This window comes from Scyliorhinus canicula, chromosome 9, assembly GCF_902713615.1.
Source record: "Scyliorhinus canicula chromosome 9, sScyCan1.1, whole genome shotgun sequence".
Classification (NCBI taxonomy): Eukaryota; Metazoa; Chordata; class Chondrichthyes; order Carcharhiniformes; family Scyliorhinidae; genus Scyliorhinus; species Scyliorhinus canicula.
The window spans coordinates 135,620,296-135,639,460 of NC_052154.1; the positions used below are offsets into that span (position 1 = coordinate 135,620,296).

The 19,165-nt window shown below is 47.8% G+C and overlaps 1 protein-coding gene across 2 annotated transcripts in view; it reads left to right on the forward strand.

The window, feature by feature from the left end:
* The window catches only part of LOC119971727 (diacylglycerol lipase-alpha-like), a 367,691-nt gene that overhangs the window by 108,470 nt on the left and 240,056 nt on the right, over positions 1–19,165 (forward strand). For both annotated transcript variants that reach the window (XM_038807684.1, XM_038807683.1), the window contains one exon: positions 2,193–2,328. In XM_038807684.1, the coding sequence (XP_038663612.1) occupies positions 2,234–2,328 (95 nt within the window). In that variant the 5' untranslated portion in view covers positions 2,193–2,233. The remainder of the gene's footprint in view (positions 1–2,192; positions 2,329–19,165) is intronic.

Consider the following 19,165-nt stretch of genomic DNA (forward strand, 5'->3'; position numbering starts at 1 on the left):
GGATAACTTGAATTTTTGAACATTGCAACAGATTCAAGAGGCACACAGAATCTTGCCAGAAGGTGCAAGTTAAATTTAATGTTTAATTCATGGTCAGATTTTGCATTGAGGATGGTTGTGACACTATGTGTGCTTTTTATTATTATGTATAAATCGGTCAGCGACCTCCAATGTATGCACGTGCAGTTAAACGGGGAAACCTGCGAATGCTGTTCAATACGGTAGCATTGTGGACAGCACAATCGCTTCACAGCTCCAGGGTCCCAGGTTCGATTCCGGCTTGGGTCACTGTCTGTGCGGAGTCTGCACATTCTCCCCGTGTGTGCGTGGGTTTCCTCCGGGTGCACCGGTTTCCTCTCACAGTCCAAAGATGTGTAGGTTAGGTGGATTGGCCATGATAAATTGCCCTTAGTGCCCAAAATTGCCCTTCGTGTTGGGTAGGGTTATTGGGTTATGGGGATAGGGTGGAGGTGTTGACCTTGGGTAGGGTGCTCTTTCCAAGAGCTGGTGCAGACTCGATGGGCCGAATGGCCTCCTTCTGTACTGTAAATTCTATGATCAAATTCTATAATATGTCCTTCTCCTCCACAAATTCGTAACATTACCCACCAAGGTATCTTCATGACAGTGTTAATGTAAGCCTACTAGTGACAATAACGATTATTATTAAATTCAACATTATGATATGTGAAGGGCATAAAGTTGCGAACTTACTTTGTAATTACCCATAAAATATGCCAGAGAAAGTTAATGTTTGTCCGTTCAGCTGTAAGTGAAATTTTAATGGTATGATAGTTATATTTACTTCCAAACAACCTCTGAGATGCTGAACATGCCTTTTACAAATGTGGAGTTTTATTCCTTCAGATTTTAATTATTGTTGGAGATTTTATTTTTTTAAATTGTCTTCTTTATCTCTCCCTCTCAATGCCATCTTTCTTTCTCAAACTTTGTTGTCTTTTACACGCAATGTTATATTGAATTAAATCTTCTGATATGCGCTTCCAGGTTGGACTTTGCATGTCTCAATAAGGATTCTTCGATTTGACTGGTTAAAATACAAGTTCACACAGGCCTAGTTTCTTTGTACTTGCATCACACTGATATGGGATTCTAATGTTTAGTGTAACTGTTATTTTTCAATGCCAGAAAGCTGGTCTGATAATAAACACTTAGCAGGTCATCAAGATTTCAGCAACATGTGAATGGACAAATCTTGACATTCTCTGGTGTATTTTAGCAGATAAGTAATACACTTCCAAGCCTCTTGATGACATAATGGTGTATGAAGCTTGTCGAGGAGCAGGGACAATTGGATGCAGTTTCTTGATTTTCACATTTAACTGCAACTCAGGACATTCCAAGTTGCTGCCTGATTTGCAATGTGAGCACTGATATCCTCACCGTTACACTTAGTGCAAAATTCAGACCAACAAAATCAATGACGCAAAGCTAGATTTAAGCTACCAACCGTAATGGATGTTGCTACTGATGTTACTTATTGAGAGCTATAAGCCCAGAAACGGGTTAAGACTCTGCGTTTGGAAAATATGGTCCTCGTTTTCAGTGTGGAATGCAGTTGGAAATTTTGATTTCAGTGACGTTGTGAATAGGAATGGTCAGTTACGTGTAGTAGACCCCAGTCACAACGTCACTGAAATCAAAATTTCCAACTGCATTCCACACTGAAAACGAGGACCATATTTTCCAAACGCAGAGTCTTAACCCGGTTACAGGGAATATGTTCAAGCTACTGAAGACTATGACTGAACCTGCAGTTGTAGGGTTGAATGTGTACATAGCTAGCTATGTTTGAGAACCTTTTCTCGTACCTCAATTTATTAAAAATTCTGAACTTGTATTTTGAAACCACTCACTGTGGTAGTGTAAAAATTACAGCATCTTTGGTTTGAGATTTTTGAAATTGTGCATTGTGTACCCCCCTCTCCCCAATACAGCTGTGCATTTCAAGTGATAAAGTCATTGAATAAAACTGCAGGTCTATTTTGCTTACTATTGAATAACACACTGGAAGAGTCTGCAGTATTAGGATAATTTGACAGCCACGTAATCAAGTGTTGATCAATTGTGTACAGATATATTTTGTGAATTACAAAACCTAAAATCATCCTTTTATGCAATTTCATTGAAAATTAAGTTATTTAATAAAGTTGCTTTCATTTTCTTCATAGGATTCAGGCATTAATGCACGAATTAGCTGGTGGTGGAGACCATGCCGGGAATTGTGATATTCAGGCGGCGCTGGTCAGTGGGAAGTGATGACTTGGTTCTGCCGGGAATCTTCCTCTTTCTTATTCATACCACCTGGTAAGGATTGGTGTTTCAAATGGAGTAAAATGTTCTGCCCCAATTATTTTGACTTTGACATTTGACTTACTTTGTGGACTGGGAATGAAAGTGAAAGCTGATAGCTAATTAGAACCATGTGGAAACAAAAATGTTACAATTATCTGAACATGGCCGGAAGGCAAAATAAATGTTGTAATAATTGAATATACATTAGCATCATTCTTACACTTCGTAATTTCTTTTATTAAATCTCCCAAAGGCACCTGCCCTTCTTGTGAGATTGAGTTTCGTGCAGTGATATTAGAGATGGAGAATGCTGAATTCTCCTCAGTATCTTGATTGACTTCCAGCATTAAATATGTTCGGTGTTCTAAAGCTACCCAGAAGCGATGGCTCTGAAGCATAGCAACTGTTAATGAGAGATAAGTGAGATATCTGTGTTAAATGTGCTGATAATGAAGTGCATCACATTCAATTAATTGAACCACAATGGCCTATTTTGTGGACCAAAGTAGCACAACCTTTGCATACAGTGATAGCTGAATAACCAGTTAACCTATTTTTGTCAATATTGATTGAGGAAGATATGATGGCTAAGACAGCATGTGTGTATCCTGCTCTTTTTCCAACAGCATAACTGTGATATATTTTATAAGCAGTATGAACAGATAGTCGATTTGGCTCAGTATTACCGGGAATACTATCGTAAAATTATATTCCCAATTCTTGGCGTGTTGCTTGACTAACAACCATCTGACTTGCAGGTGACAGTACTACCAGGTAAGCCAAGCTAACATTGTTACAGACAGGAGGAGGGTTAATTTAAACAACACTAATTTCTCCTCTCACCATCAATTTGTAAACATCAAGGGGTTTTTGATTTGTTTCCCTCTTTATAAGCAGTAGCACGTTTCCCAACACTTTGATCTAATTTTCTATTGATCCCGCAACAAACGTGAGACAGGATGAACTAATTTGTTTGCACACGCTTAAAACATGGGAATAGGATTGCAGTGTTCCCTCCACACTAGGAAGTAAAAACAGAGATAGAGAAAATAAGTATTTGCAGTGCAGAGACCGCAAAGAAAACAAATATTATTTCACATGGGTTCCAGAGTCCAGGATCAAAGTCGATTGAGGTAGTCCTTCATTGGGGTTAGTGAGCTAAAACTGAGGCTGCATAATTCCTTTCTTGGTGGTGTTGACTACACAAAATACGATAGCCATGCACAAATGTATCAGTCTTGTAGGCCATGGTACAGAATTTTCTGTAGAAACAGTGTAGATGGGGCCAGGTGTCCAACCTGGGCCAGAGCAAGTCTGAGACTGCTAATCAGATTATAAAAAAGCAGACTAACTTTGCAGTTCAGCAAGGCAATATTACTGGTTCCAAAAGCCTGAGGCCAATGTCACATGACTTCTGCCTCTCCACACTTTCTTGGACAAAGGGTATATACCCCTCGTCTGGGTACCTGAGATGGTTAAATAGTTCAACCGTTGGGAATTGAAAGGAAGGTTATGGGGTCCTTTATCTTTGCAGACAAGCAGACTGCAATTGTCCAGCCTGGGTTTTGAAAATGCAGTTGGCCTTTGTATAGTCCTCTTTAAATTTAGTCTGGGTACTGATGCATATTTTTTCAAGATGGCTACCGGTGACTAGTGATGTGCCACAGGGGTCTGTGCTGGGACCACAACTTTTCACAATACATATTAATGACCTGGGAGAAGGAACTGAAGGCACTGTTGCAAAGTTTGCAGATGATACAAAGATCTGTAGAGGGACAGGTAGTAATGAGGAAGCAAGGGGGCTGCAGAAGGATTTGGACAAGCTAGGAGAGTGGGCAATGAAGTGGCAAATGAAATACAATGTGGAAAAGTGTGAGGTTATGCACTTTGGAAAGAGGAATTTAGGCATAGACTATTTTCTGAATGGGGAAATGCTTAGGAAATCAGAATCACAAAGGGACCTGGAAGTCCTTGTTCATGATTCTCTTAAGGTTAACGTGCAGGTTCAGTCAGCAGTTAAGAAGGCAAATGAAATGTTAGCATTCATGTCAAGAGGGCTGGAATACAAGACCAGTGATGTACTTCTGAGGTTGTATAAGGCTCTGGTCAGAACCCATTTGGAGTTTGTGAGCAGTTTTGGGCCCCGTATCTAAGGAAGGATGTGCTGGCCTTGGAAAGGGTCCAGAGGAGGTTCACAAGAATGATCCCTGGAATGAAGAACTTGTCGTATGAGGAACAGTTGAGGACTCTGGGTCTCTACTCGTTGGAGTTTAGAAGGATGAGGGGGGATCTTATTGAAACTTACAGGATACTGCGAGATCTGGATAGCGTGGACCTGGAGAAGATGTTTCCACTTGTCGGACAAACTAGAAGCAGAGGACACAATCTCAGACTAAAGGGACGATCCTTTAGAACAGAAATTAGGGGAATTTCTTCAGCCAGAAGGTGGTGAATCTGCGGAACTCTTCGCCGCAGAAGGCTGTGGAGGCCAAATCACTGAGTGTCTTTAAGACAGAGATAGATAGGTTCTTGATTAATAAGGGCATCATGATGGGGAGAAGGCAGGAGAATGGGGATGAGAAAATATCAGCCATAATTGCATGGCGGAGCAGACTCGATGGGCCGAGTGGCCTAATTCTGCTCCTATTAAGACTCCTGAGTCTTATGGTCTTATATTGGGAGGGGGATTGAAGTCAGAGGCCGGAGATTTGGGTCATTATCTCTGTTTCTCTCACCACAGATTCTACCAGACCAGCTACGTTTTCCAGCATTTTCTGCTTTTATTTCAAGTTTCCAGGATCCGCAGTATTTTGCTTTTCAAGCCTTGCGCAGTATGTTCGGAATAATTGAGTGCCTTAGCCTCAGAGTCATGTTTTTACACATTTTCTACAGGCAGTTTTTCATAGAATCATAGAATTTACAGTGGCGAAGGAGGCCATTAGGCCCATCGAGTTTGCACCGGCTCTTGGAAAGAGCACCCTACGAAGCCCACACCTCCACCCTATCCCGTAACCCAGTAACCCCACCTAACCTTTTTGGACATTAAGGGCAATTTATCATGGCCAATCCACCTAACCTGGGAAGAAACCGGAGCACCCAGAAGAAACCCACGCAGACACTACGAGAACGTGCATTCTCCGCACAGATAGTGACCCAAGCCGCAAATCGAACCTGGGACCCTGGAGTTGTGAAGCAGCTGTGCCACCATGCCGCCCATCCCGCGGGGCCCTTACCACCTCCAGCAGTCATCCGTATACGTCCACGCACTTTAAGTATTTAGTGTTTTCACGGAAGAGTTTCATTTATAACAAACGAATAACCCTCTCCTGGCTTTGTCAGAAACAGGATCCTGAAGATGCTGGTGACCTGCTTCTACCTGGCGTGGAACCCTTCATCTGACCCTGGATGACAAATTAGATTTTCTGGTGCCTCAAGAATTCCGTTAGGTTGACCAGCCAGTCTGAGGCCCTGGGTGGAGCTGCTGATCTACATTCAAGCAGGAGTCGTCGACAGACTATTGGGAGGCGAAGGCCAGGATATCGGCCCCTTTCCCCTTAAAGAGCTCTGGCTGTTCTAACAACTCAAATATTGCCATTAATGGGCATGACTCCACCCTGACTCCCACAACCTCAGACATAGCTTTGAGAAAAGGTGTTTCAGAACCCAATTAGCATTGGGCAGCAGCAGAACATGTGGGAGCGGTTAGTTGAGACCCTTGACATTGCTCACATCTGTCTTCCACCTCTAGGAAGAACCTGCTCATGACTGGCCTGGTCAGGTGTACCCTGTATACCACCTTCAGCTGTGTCAAGCTCAACCTCGATCATAAGGAAGTGGAGTTCACCCTGTGTACTATCTCGCTCCAGAATCCTTCTTCCTCAATGCCCAGTTCTTCCTTCCACCTCTTTCTCATTTCGGCCAGCGGGGCCCTTACCTCCTCCAGCAGTCATTAGTCTGTGTCCACTCACTTTCCCTCCCTTAATTTGTCCTCTGCTAACAGCTGTCCAACAGGGCGTGTCCAGGTAGCTGGGGATCAAAAGGGCCTCCGTGCAGAGGAAGTTCGTATTTGAAGATACCGGAGCTCGTTCCCTTTTGGAAGCTGGAGCATCTCCATTAGTTTCCCCAAGGTTGCCACTCGGCTATCCACGTATAAGTCTCTGACCCTCAACACCCCTTCCACCCTTCTCCAGGTTTTATACGTGGCGTCCATCTTGGCTGAGATGAACCTGTGGTTTTTGCATATAGCGGCGGCTACGGGCATGTCTTTAAGTTTAAAGTGATGTCTGAGCTGGTTCCAGGCTCTCAGTGCATCTGCAACATTCAGGTATGTTGAGTACTGGGCTGGAGGGAATGGGAGTGCGGAGGTGGCCAATGTCCGCAAGGAGGTCTCGTCCATCTATACCCTTTCCGCCTTCGACACCCCAAGCTAACCCTGCACCCTTTTTACATTTGCTGCCCAGTAATAGAACAGGAGGCTCAGCTGTGCTAAGCTTCCGAAATGTCACCCTCTCGATAGGACTGTTTTTTTGACCCTGGGGTTTTTTCTCCCCTACATGAAGGCCGAGATTAGTTTCTGCACCTTAAGCGAAGAAAGATTGGGGATGAACTTCGGGAGATATCTAAATATGAAAAGGAATCGTGGCAGGACATTAATTTTTATTGCTAGGGAGAGGGAAAATGAGTCCCACCTCCGTAAGTCCCCTTTCACCACCTCCACCAGGCTAGACCAGTTCCACTTCTGGGCTATCTGGACCCCAGGTATCTGAACTGGGTTTGGACCAGTTTGAACTGCAGCATTCCTAACTCTGCCTCTTCCCCCTGGAGTTCACTGGGAAGATATTGCTCTTGTTCAGGTTAATTTTGTTTCCCGAGAAGGTTCCAAACTCTTCCGGAGCCCCATTAGCTTACCATGTTGCCTAGGGTGTTTGTAGAGGTGCAGGTCTTCCACATTGAGAGATATTGTGTGCTCCCTGTCTCGTCTCTGAATGTCTCTCCATCCCTCCGCTGATCTAAGCGCGATAGCCAGTGGCTCAATTGCCAGAGCGAACTGCATTGGGGAAAACGAGCATCCCTGCATCATGCCTCTGTGCAGCCAGAAATAACCTGTGTTGGTGCAGTTTGGCCGTACGCTCACCATGGGAGTGCTGTTCAGTAGTTTCACCCATGAGGTGAACACTAGCCCAAACCCAAACTATTCCAGTACCTGAAAGAAGTACTTCCACTCCACCGGTCGAAGGCCTTCTCTGCGTCCAGGGAAATGATCACTTCTGGTGTCGCCTCCCCAGGTGGGAACATGATCACATTCAGCAGGTCTTTAATGTTCGCCATCAGCTGTCTGCCCGTGGCAAACTGGGTCTGATCTTCTGCAATCACTTAGAATAGGTCATTCAAATTAACAGTTACTTACCAACCAATGAACATGCATCTTTCCAGGTTACTGGGTTGCGGGGATAGGGTAGATACGTGGGCTTCAGTAGGGTGCTTTTTGTTAGGTGCCGGTGTTGACTCGATGGGCTGAATGGCCTCCTTCTGCACTGTAAATTCTATGATTCTGGCAAGAAACTCTCCAGTTGTCTCGACAGAACATTGGCCAAGACTTTAACGTCAGTGTTTAGGAGTGAGATTGGTGTGTATAACCCACTGGGTCTTTAACTTTCTTTGAGATCAGTGAGATTGAGGACCGTGCCAGCATGGGCGACAGGGTCCGCCTCGACAGTGAGTCATTGAACATCTTCTGCAGTTGCAGGACCAGTGCTGCTGCGAACCTTTTGTAGAAATCCACCGGGATCCCATCAGGTCTTGGGTGCCTTCCCTGATTGCATGGAATTGATGCATTCCATGACCTCTTCCAAATCCAGGTGTGCTTCCTGTCCCTGTCCCTTTTTCTCACCCACAGCTGGGAAGTTCAAGATCTGCTTCATCTTTGAATCCCACTCCAGGGGCTCCGAGGTGTGCAGTTCCTGGTAGAAGGCCGCCAAGGATCCGTTGATCTCTTCTGGGGCTGTGAGTGCCCGTCCCTTCTCGTCCCTGATCTGTGCTATTTCTCGTGCAGCCACTTGTTTCTCCAGCTGGTGTGCCAGTAGGTAGCTGACCTTATTCCCATGCCCACATGGCTCTACCCCCCCTCTGTAGTGCTTTCCCACTCAAGAATCGCAGAACAAAACATGGATGGGTTATCAGCCCACCGGGGCATAGGTTCGCAGAGATCGACACGACATGAAGAAGCTAGAGGAGCGAGCCAAGGAAGAAGCCAAACCCCACACAAAACCACACAATAGAAAAATAAAAAAACGAAAGGAAACACTCCGATATACAATAAAGTTTTATGCCATCCGATTATTTCTTCTCCAGCCCGTTCCTCTGCACAAAATCATTTCCTCCTCCTCGCGTGTTGAAGTAAGTGACCCAAAGTGGTGTAGCACGCCAAATCGCACCTTGTTCTTAAAGATTGCAGCTTTTGCCCCATTGAACTTCACTTGGCACTTGGTCAGGTTGGCTCCAATGTCCCGATAGATCTGGATGGTGTGACCTCCCTCTTTACATTGCCGCGTGTTCCTCACCCATCTCGGGACTGAGGCTGGATTCTTCGGCCTGCCTATCAGAAAATAGCCGCGGGCAGGACGCGGACCATGTAACGGTCCATTGACATCAGGCGGAGATTTCCGGTCGCCGGGCGTGCGGACTGTAGAACCCCGCCCTTATTCTTCTGGTCGTCTATCTTGGCCTTTAGTGCCTTTTGGGTTACTACCAACTTTGTTATCTTGGCCTCGAGCGGAGCGATTCGTTTGTCCTGCTATGTGGCCACTTTCTCCACTTCCTGGATTTCTGTTCCTTGGGCCCCGAGTTGTCACTCCACCCTGTCCATTATGGGGCCCAGCACAGACATGAAGTCCTCCTTAATGCCTCCCTATTCTTTTGGGGTTCTGTCGAGATGAACTCCATCAGCTTCTCCGTCAACAACTGGGACGACGTTGATAACTGCTGTGTCTGCCATGTTCAAGTTTGCGTGGTCCCTCAACTCCAAGGTTGGGGTCTTTCTCTCTGCTTTTACTCCCTCTGTGATTTGACTGATGATTCACTGGAATCCCAAATTGGGTGAGTTGTTGATGGGGGGTGGGGGGTCAATTGGAGTGTTTTCCTGCCGGTTTCCCCGAGTCAAAAAGGTCCAAAAAGAAGATTCCAGGCCAGAGCCATCTTTCATGCGACCGCGCAGCTCATGGCCGCCACCTGAAGTCCTTCTATAGGCTGTTTTGTGAAGACTGAATTTGGGTATGAGCTAAAGCAGGGAAAACATTTTACTAGATTTCAATAATTATAACTGTCATCAATATTTTGTAAATAATTCGAAGTTTACCAAAACCTTTAACTTTTTCTTACTTACTTTATCACCATCAACCCTCGCAATAGATGATTTAAATAGAAGCCTTTTATTATTTCAAATGTTTCCATTAGATAGCCCCTTAATCTTCAGAATGGAGGACTTCCGGTGGCGGCGATGACGTCTCCCCGGTGGGAGAAGGTCTGGTGATCGACTTTCTCCGCATTTCATGACTTGAACTCGGAGTGGAAAAGGGGAAACACGGCAGCAGCTCCCCAGAAAAAACAGGGGAAGGATTCCAAGATGACGGCCGGCGGAGCACCAGAGGAGTGGAGGCTGTGGGCGCAGGAGCAGCAAGCTGCTCTCCTGCGCTGTTTTGCAGATTTTAAGGCTGAGGTGCTGAGCTCTCTGCAGGAAACTAATAAAAAGCTTTCGGAGATTCAGGCGACCCAGGGTGCTGCCATCCAGGCGTTGCAGGCCGCTGAACGTGAGGAGGAGGCCGTGGTCCTCGTGAGTAAGGTGGAGGGGCACGAGGCACTCCATAAGAAGAGGCAAGACCGCTTCGAGGAGCTTGATCACCACATGAGGCGGAAGAATCTGAGGATCTTGGGCCTTGCGGAGGGGCTGGAGGGGTCGGATCTGACAAACTACGTGGCCACGATGCTGAACTCGCTAGTGGGGGCAGGATCTTTCCATCTACCCCTGGAGCTGGAGGGAGCCCACAGAGTACTGGCCAGGAGGCCTAAGGAGAACGAACCCCCGTGTGTGGTGCTGGTGAGGTTCCACCGGTTCAGTGATCGGGAGTGTGTGCTGCACTGGGCCAAGAGGGTGAAGAGCTGCAATTGGGAGAATGGGGTAGTACGGATCTACCAGGATTGGAGTGCGGAGGTGGCTAAGCGGCGGTCCGGGTTTAATCGGACGAAGGAGGTGCTCTATAAGAAGAAAATAAAGTTTGGAATGTTGCAGCCTGCGCGCTTGTGGGTAACTTATCTGGAGCGGCATTATTATTTTGATTCCCCGGAGGAGGCGTGAGCCTTCGTGCGGACGGAGAAGCTGGACTCGAACTAGGGGTTGGGGGTTGGGGGTTGCGGGGTCGGTTGTAATGCTTTATTGCTGGTTTCTGCTGTTGCTGTTTTTTTCTGTACTTTTGTAATTTTGATATGGTTATTTATTGGGGGGGGGGGTGTTCTGTTTTTTGTTGGGGGGCACTGTTTGGATTTTGTATTTTGCGGGGGGGGGGGGTTTGTTGTATTATGTATTGGGGTGGATGTATGGAGTGGGGCTGGTATTTGGGAGCTGCGTCAGAAGGGTGTGGTGGGGCAGTGCGAAAGCGCGGGCTTTCCTCTGGTTTCCCGCGGGGCTGGGGGGTGGAGATGATGACGGGGGGGGCGGGGCCTTAACTGTTTCCTCCCCGCGCTGGAGCGGTGCCTTGAGGAGTGACAGGACTGGGGGGGGGGGGGGGGGGGGGGGGGGGAGAAAGGGGAATACCGGGTTGCTGCTGGCAGGGTCAGGAAGGAGCTGGTGTGGGCCGGGGGGACAGAGGTGAGGTGTTGTCGCTGTGAAGACTGGGGCGGGCGGGGGGTGCTGGCCTGGGGCGGGCAGTCGACGGGCTACGGCTAGTCGACGGGAGAGGGGGGCGGGACGGGACGCCCTCTGATCCGGTTGGTCACCTGGAATGCGAGAGGACTGAATGGGCCGGCGAAGCGGTCTAGGGTACTTGCTCATCTGAGGGGGCTAAAGGCAGATGTGGCAATGCTTCAGGAGACCCACCTGAAGGTGGCGGACCATGTCCGTCTGAGGAAGGGGTGGGTGGGGCAGGTTTTCCAGTCCGGGTTGGATGTGAAGAACCGGGGAGTGGCAATTCCGGTGGGGAAAAATGTGTCGTTTGAGGCATCTGAGGTGGTGACGGATAAGGGGGGTAGGTTTGTTATGGTAAGGGGCAGGCTACAGGGAGAGAAGGTGGTACTTGCTAGTTTGTATGCCCCAAATTGGGATGATGCGGGCTTTATGAGGCGTATGCTGGGACGTGTCCCGGATCTAGAGGCGGGAGGTCTGATTATGGGGGGGGGGGACTTCAATACGGTGTTGGATCCTTCACTGGATCGGTCCAGTTCAAGGACGGGTAGGAGGCTGGCGGCGGCCAAGATGCTGAGGGGGTTTATGGACCAGATGGGAGGGGTGGACCCATGGAGATTTGTGAGGCCGAGGGCACGGGAGTACTCTTTCTTCTCCCAGGTACGTAGGGTTTATTCTCGGATAGGCTTCTTCGTGGTGAGTAGGGGACTGATTCCGAGAGTGGAGGAGGCCGAATATTCGACCATTGCAATCTCCGACCACGCTCCGGATTGGATGGAGTTGGAGATGGGGGAGGTGCGGGACCAGCGCCCGTTGTGGCGGTTGGATGTGGGGTTGTTGGCGGAGGAGGAGGTGTGCAGGAGGGTCTGGGCAAGTATTGAGGGGTACCTCGAGGTGAATGATATGGGGGAAGTCCGGGTGTGGATGGTCTGGGAAGCCCTGAAGGCAGTGATTCGTGGGGAGCTTTTATCCATCCGGGCACACAGGGAGAGGAGTGAGAGGGATATACTGGTGGGGAAGATGCTGGAGGTAGATAGGAGGTACGCGGAGGCACCAGAGGAGGGATTGTTGGGGGATTTGGTACTAGGTAATGAACCCGGCCAGGTGTTAGATTTAGATGTAGGTGAGCACTTTGGTGATAGTGATCACAACTCGGTTATGTTTACTTTAGCAATGGGCAGGGATAGGTATATACCGCAAGGCAAGAATTATAGCTGGGGGAAAGGCAATTATGATGCTATTCGGCAAGATTTAGGATGTATAGGATGGGGAAGGAAACTGCAGGGAATGGGTACAATCGAAATGTGGAGCTTTTTCAAGGAACAGCTACTGCGTGTCCTTGATAAGTATGTACCTGTCAGGCAGGGAGGAAGTTGTCGAGCAAGGGAACCGTGGTTTACTAAGGAAGTTGAAGCACTTGTCAAGAGGAAGAAGAAGGCTTATGTTAGGATGAGACATGAAGGCTCAGTTAGGGCACTTGAGAGTTACAAGTTAGCCAGGAAGGACCTAAAGGGAGAGTTAAGAAGAGCGAGGAGAGGACACGAAAAGTCGTTGGCGGATAGGATCAAGGAAAACCCTAAGGCGTTCTATAGGTATATCAGGAACAAAAGAATGACTCGAGTAAGATTAGGGCCAATCAAGGATAGTAGTGGAAAGTTGTGTGTGGAATCAGAGGAGATAGGGGAAGCGTTAAATGAATATTTTTCGTCAGTGTTTACACTGGAGAAAGACAATGTTGTCGAGGAGAACACTCGGGTTCAGTCGACCAAGCTAGATGGAATTGAGGTTCAAAAGGAGGAGGTGTTAGCAATTTTGGAAAATGTCAAAATAGATAAGTCCCCTGGGCCAGATGGGATTTATCCTAGGATTCTCTGGGAAGCCAGGGAGGAGATTGCAGAGCCTTTGTCCTTGATCTTTATGTCGTCTTTGTCGACAGGAATAGTGCCGGAAGACTGGAGGATAGCAAATGTTGTCCCCTTGTTCAAGAAGGGGAGTAGAGACAACCCTGGTAATTATAGACCTGTGAGCCTTACTTCGGTTGTGGGTAAAATGTTGGAAAAGGTTATAAGAGATAGGGTTTATAATCATCTTGAAAAGAACAAGTTGATTAGCGATAGTCAACACGGTTTTGTGAAGGGTAGGTCATGCCTCACAAACCTTATTGAGTTTTTTGAGAAGGTGACCAAACAGGTGGATCAGGGTAAAGCTGTTGATGTGGTGTATATGGATTTCAGTAAGGCGTTTGATAAGGTTCCCCACGGTAGGCTATTGCAGAAAATAAGGAAGTATGGAATTGAAGGTGATTTAGCGGTTTGGATCAGTAATTGGCTAGCTGAAAGAAGACAGAGGCTGGTGGTTGATGGCAAATGTTCATCCTGGAGTTCAGTTACTAGTGGTGTACTGCAAGGATCTGTTTTGGGGCCACTGCTGTTTGTCATTTTTATAAATGACCTGGAAGAGGGTGTAGAAGGATGGGTTAGTAAATTTGCAGATGACACGAAGGTCGGTGGAGTTGTGGATAGTGCTGAAGGATGCTATAGGATACAGAGGGACATAGATAAGCTGCAGAGCTGGGCTGAGAGGTGGCAGATGGAGTTTAATGCGGAAAAGTGTGAGGTGGTTCACTTTGGAAGGAGTAACAGGAATGCAGAGTACTGGGCTAATGGCAAGATTCTTGGTAGTGTAGATGAACAGAGAGATCTCGGCATCCAGGTACATAAATCCCTGAAAGTTGCCACCCAGGTTAATAGGGCTGTTAAGAAGGCATATGGTGTGCTAGCCTTTATAAGCAGGGGGATTGAGTTTCGGAACCACAAGGTCATGCTGCAGCTGTACATAACTCTGGTGCGGCCGCACCTGGAGTACTGCGTGCAGTTCTGGTCACCACATTATAGGAAGGATGTGGAAGCTTTGGAAAGGGTTCAGAGGAGATTTACTAGGATGTTGGCTGGTATGGAGGGAAGGTCTTACGAGGAAAGGCTCAGGGAATTGAGGTTGTTTTCGTTAGAGAGGAGAAGGCTGAGAGGTGACTTAATAGAGACATATAAGATAGTCAGAGGGTTAGATAGGGTGGACAGTGAGAGTCTTTTTCCTCGGATGGTGATGACCAACACGAGGGGACATAGCTTTAAATTGAGGGGTGATAGATATAGGACAGATATCAGAGGCAGTTTCTTTACTCAGAGAGTAGTCGGGGTGTGGAACGCCCTGCCTGCAACAGTAGTAGACTCGCCAAATTTAAGGGCATTTAAGTGGTCACTGGATAGACATATGGATGAAAATGGAATAGTGTAGGTCAGATAGGCTTCAGATGGTTTCACAGGTCGGCGCAACATCGAGGGCCGTCGAGGGCGCTGTAGTGTTCTATGTTCTATGTTCTACAGGCTAAATTTGATTTGTTGACCACTAGAAAGGCGGAGGCACAGTGGAGGAAGGCACAAGGGGCAGTGTATGAACATGGTGAAAAGGCGAGTAGGATGCTGGCTCATCAGCTCCGCAAGTGGGATACGGCTAGGGAAATTGCTGGAGTGAGAGACAAGAGTGGGAATGTGGTGTGGAAGGGGGTAGAGGTGAATGAGGGCTTCAAGGACTTTTACGGGGAACTGTACCGGTCGGAGCCAACGGTGGAGAGGAGGGGAATGGAGAGTTTTCTCGACAGGCTATCTTTCCCGAAGGTGCAGGAGGAGCAGGTGGAGGGGTTGGGGGCACCGATTGAGCTGGAGGAGCTAGTTAAGGGGATCGGGCAGATGCAGTCAGGGAAGGCGCCGGGGCCGGATGGGTTCCCGGTGGAGTTTTATAAAAAGTTTGTGGACCTAGTGGGCCCTTCGCTGGTGCGGACACTGAATGAGGCGTGGGAAGGGGGGACTTTGCCCCCGACGATGTCGCGGGCGCTGATTTCTTTAATCTTAAAGAGGGACAAGGACCCCCAGCAGTGTGGTTCATACAGGCCCATATCTGTCCTTAATGTGGACGCCAATTTGCTGGCAGAGAGCCTGGCCACCAGGATAGAGGCCTGTGTGCCAGGGGTTGTACACGAGGACCAGGCAGGTTTTGTTAAGGGAAGGCAGCTGAACACGAATGTGCGGAGGTTGTTGGATGTCATCATGATGCCGGCGATTGAGGGGGAGGCTGAGATAGTGGTGGCGCTGGATGCGGAGAAGGCCTTCGATAGAGTGGAGTGGGGGTACTTATGGGAGGTGTTGGGGAGGTTTGGATTTGGTGAAGGGTTTATTAGATGGGTGAGGCTGCTATATGAGGCCCCGATGGTGTGTGTGGCCACGAATGGGAGGAGGTCGGAGTACTTCAGGCTTTACCGAGGGACCAGGCAGGGTTGCCCCCTGTCCCCCTTGTTGTTTGCATTGGCAATCGAACCGTTGGCGTTGAGGGATTCAGGGAGGTGGAGGGGTTTGGTGCGGGGTCGGGAGGAACATAGGGTGTCGTTGTATGCCGATGACCTGCTACTGTATGTGGCGGACTCGGTGGGAGGGATGCCGGGGGTGATGGAGCTGCTAGCTGAGTTTGGGACCTTTTCAGGCTATAAACTAAATCTAGGCAAGAGTGAGGTGTTTATGGTGCATCCTGGAGACCAGGAGGAAGGAATTGGTAGGCTCCCGCTTAGGAGGGCAGGGGAGAGTTTTAGGTACCTAGGGGTGCAGGTGGCCAGGGACTGGGGGACTCTTCACAAGCATAATTTCACCAGGCTTGTAGATCAGATGGAGGAGGAGTTCAAGAGGTGGGACATGCTGCCATTGTCGTTGGCGGGGAGGGTGCAGTCCGTCAAAATGACGGTGCTTCCGAGGTTCTTGTTCCTCTTTCAGTGCCTGCCCATCTTCATCCCCAGCGCCTTCTTTAGGAGGGTGACTAGCAGTATTTTGAGCTTTGTGTGGGCACATGGGACACCGAGAGTGAAGAGGGTTTTCCTGGAGCGAGGGAGGGATCGAGGCGGGCTGGCGCTGCCCAATCTTTTGGGGTACTATTGGGCGGTCAATGGTGCGTAAATGGGTGATGGGGGGGTGCGGGGGGGGGGGGGGGGGGGAAGAATGGAGATGGCATCTTGTAGAGGTACGAGCCTGGGTGCCATGGTGACGGCGCCGTTGCCGCTCTCTCCTAAGAGGTATACCACGAGCCCGATGGTGGCGGTGACCCTAAGAATCTGGGGACAGTGGAGACGGCATAGGGGGGAAACAGGGGGCTCGATGGAGGCTCCATTAGGTGGAAATCATCGGTTCATCCCGGGGAACACTGATGGGGGATTTAGGGGGTGGCATAGGGTGGGCATCAGTAAATTGAGGGACCTGTTTATTAGCGGGAGGTTTGCGGGCCTGGGGGAACTGGAAGATAAATTTGGCCTCCCCCAAGGGAACATGTTCAGATACTTGCAGGTAAGGGCGTTTGCTAGGCGACAGGTGGAGGAATTCCCTTTGCTGCCCTTGCGGGGGGCGATGGACAGCGTGCTTTCGGGGGTGTGGGTCGGAGAGGGGAAGGTGTCTGACATTTATAAGGTAATGCAGGAGGTGGAGGAGTCGTCAGTGGAGGAGCTGAAGGCTAAATGGGAGGGGGAGCTAGGGGAGCAGATAGAGGATGGGACTTGGGCGGATGCCTTGGAGAGGGTCAACTCTTCCTCCTCATGTGCGAGACTTAGTCTCATCCAATTTAAGGTGCTGCATTGGGCCCATATGTCTGTGACTCAGATAAGCAGGTTCTTTGGGGGTGAAGACAGGTGCACCAGGTGTTCGGGGAGGCAAGCGAATCATGCCCACATGTTCTGGGCATGCCCGGCACTGGAAGAATTCTGGAAGGTGGTGGCGATGACGGTGTCGAGGGTTGTTGGATCCAGGGTCAAACCAAGTTGGGGACTCGCGATTTTTGGAGTTGCGGCGGAGCCGGGAGTGCAGGAGGCGAAAGAGGCCGGTGTCCTGGCCTTTGCGTCCCTAGTAGCCCGGCGGAGGATCTTGCTGCAGTGGAAGGATGCGAGGCCCCCAAGTGTGGAGACCTGGATCAGTGACATGGCAGGATTTATAAAATTGGAGAGGGCCAAATTTGCCCTGAGAGGGTCAATACAAGGGTTCTATAAACGGTAGCAGCCTTTTCTGGACTTTCTGGCTCAAAGATAGGTATCTTGGTCAATAGCAGCAGCAACCCGGGGTGGGGGGGGGGGGGGGGGGGGGGGGGGGGAAGGGGGGCGTTCTTTATTATTGTTTCGATTTTTTCTATGGTTATTTAACTTAATATTGTGTTAATTTAAGTTGTTGTTCATATGTTGTGTTCTTGAAAATGGGCAAATATTTATGACTTATTGTTATTGTTGGTATTTTATTGCGGTTCGTTGTTATATAAATACAAAATTTTTCAATAAAAATTATTTAAAAAAAATAAATCTTCAGAATGGAAGGGAAAACTGGCTGAGAATATGAACCCTGTCATCACAATTTAACCTTTCAGATCCTGCAATCTCTGCTTCACCAACACCAATGTCACACTTTTGTATTCTAGCTCCATTGAGAGAATTTAATTAACCAAATGATTGTTCTTTGTATTCGTACAGCAGCCTTCAGGAATTTCTAATCCCGGATACCTAAATTCCTTTGTATCTCGCCATTAGGAAACTACTCTGCTTCATGTTTCGGAATCTCCGTTGAACAACCTTGCACTTCCCCATATTGAACTTAATTTGCCACAGTTTTGCACACTCATTCAAGCTGCCTGTCTCATTTTGCAGCTTCTTGCATCCATCTGTACTACTTACTGTTTCTTCCAACTTAGTATCATCTTCAAACTTGGTTATGTGACACACCATTCCTTCGTTCAAGTCATTGATATATAAAGTTCAAACTTCAGTGCAGAACCCTGGTGAACACCACATGTCACATCCCGCTAATCATGGTGCATTCATTCTCTTTGTTCCTTTTCTGTCTTGTTACCTCCCAGCCAGTTATTAACATGTCATTGAGAGCCACCTCTTCTGTGATGCAGCAAATAAATTCACCAATGTGTTTGATTCCGTTTTCCTCCTTGCATCCATTTCAGCTCGGAAGACAAAGTGGTTTGGGATACAAACTTCTGTGATACTGTGGCACACTCAATCTGTATTGACTAATTTGATGAAATATTTTAAATTGTGATTTTCTAAAATATAATTTTCATCAAAGTTCAAAGATTCTGCTGGTACTGAGAAAATATGTTTGTTTTGCAGTAGATAAGTTGAGTTGAAAAATCTGTTGGGGTTTGGGTTAATTATGTCGCATGGAATCCCCTGTCAAATGATACATTGGTCGTGTTGAATTCAGTGTTTGTAAATTATTGTGCTTTGGGACTGTCTCTTTAATGTAAAATAAAATAGAGGAATGAAAGTCATGTGACCTGCTCTGAATCCTGCCCAAGAACAAGCTTGAATGGCTTGGCTGCTATGGGACACTGAGGCCCAATTTGACTTGCAGCTGTAAAAAACATGGTACAGGCAGCTGCGCTAATTGAGGTTGAACTGTTACTGTCAGAAGTTTCAGAGCGAGGTGTTAGGAATATCAGGTTTCATTAACTGTGTTATAACCCGAGCGGAAGCCACAGGTCTGCAACATCAGAGTCCCAGTGCTACCCCAGCGAACGTATGGGCTGGATGCGGGAGATCTTTTGAAGAGTAGGAGTTGTACTCTTGTAGGTAAAATAAATATTGAGTTTTCTAACAGTTCCTTGTGCTCACTCGCCTGGAACTTTACAAACTGTTTGTTTAATTGTAAGAAAATAGAGTTCAGGGTCTGGAAGATAAATAATTAGTGTTTCTACCTAGATACAAGAACCATGTGATTCACTTTGCCGTGGAAATTAGCTTTGGGGAGGAAAATGTCCATAGAGAGCCACTGCACTATTGAGTTAGAGAGTTTCTAAGATGCCCTTGAAACTAACACAGATACTATTAAGCCTGCAGCCACCTGAGAGGTAGAGAGTGGGAGATAGAGGCAG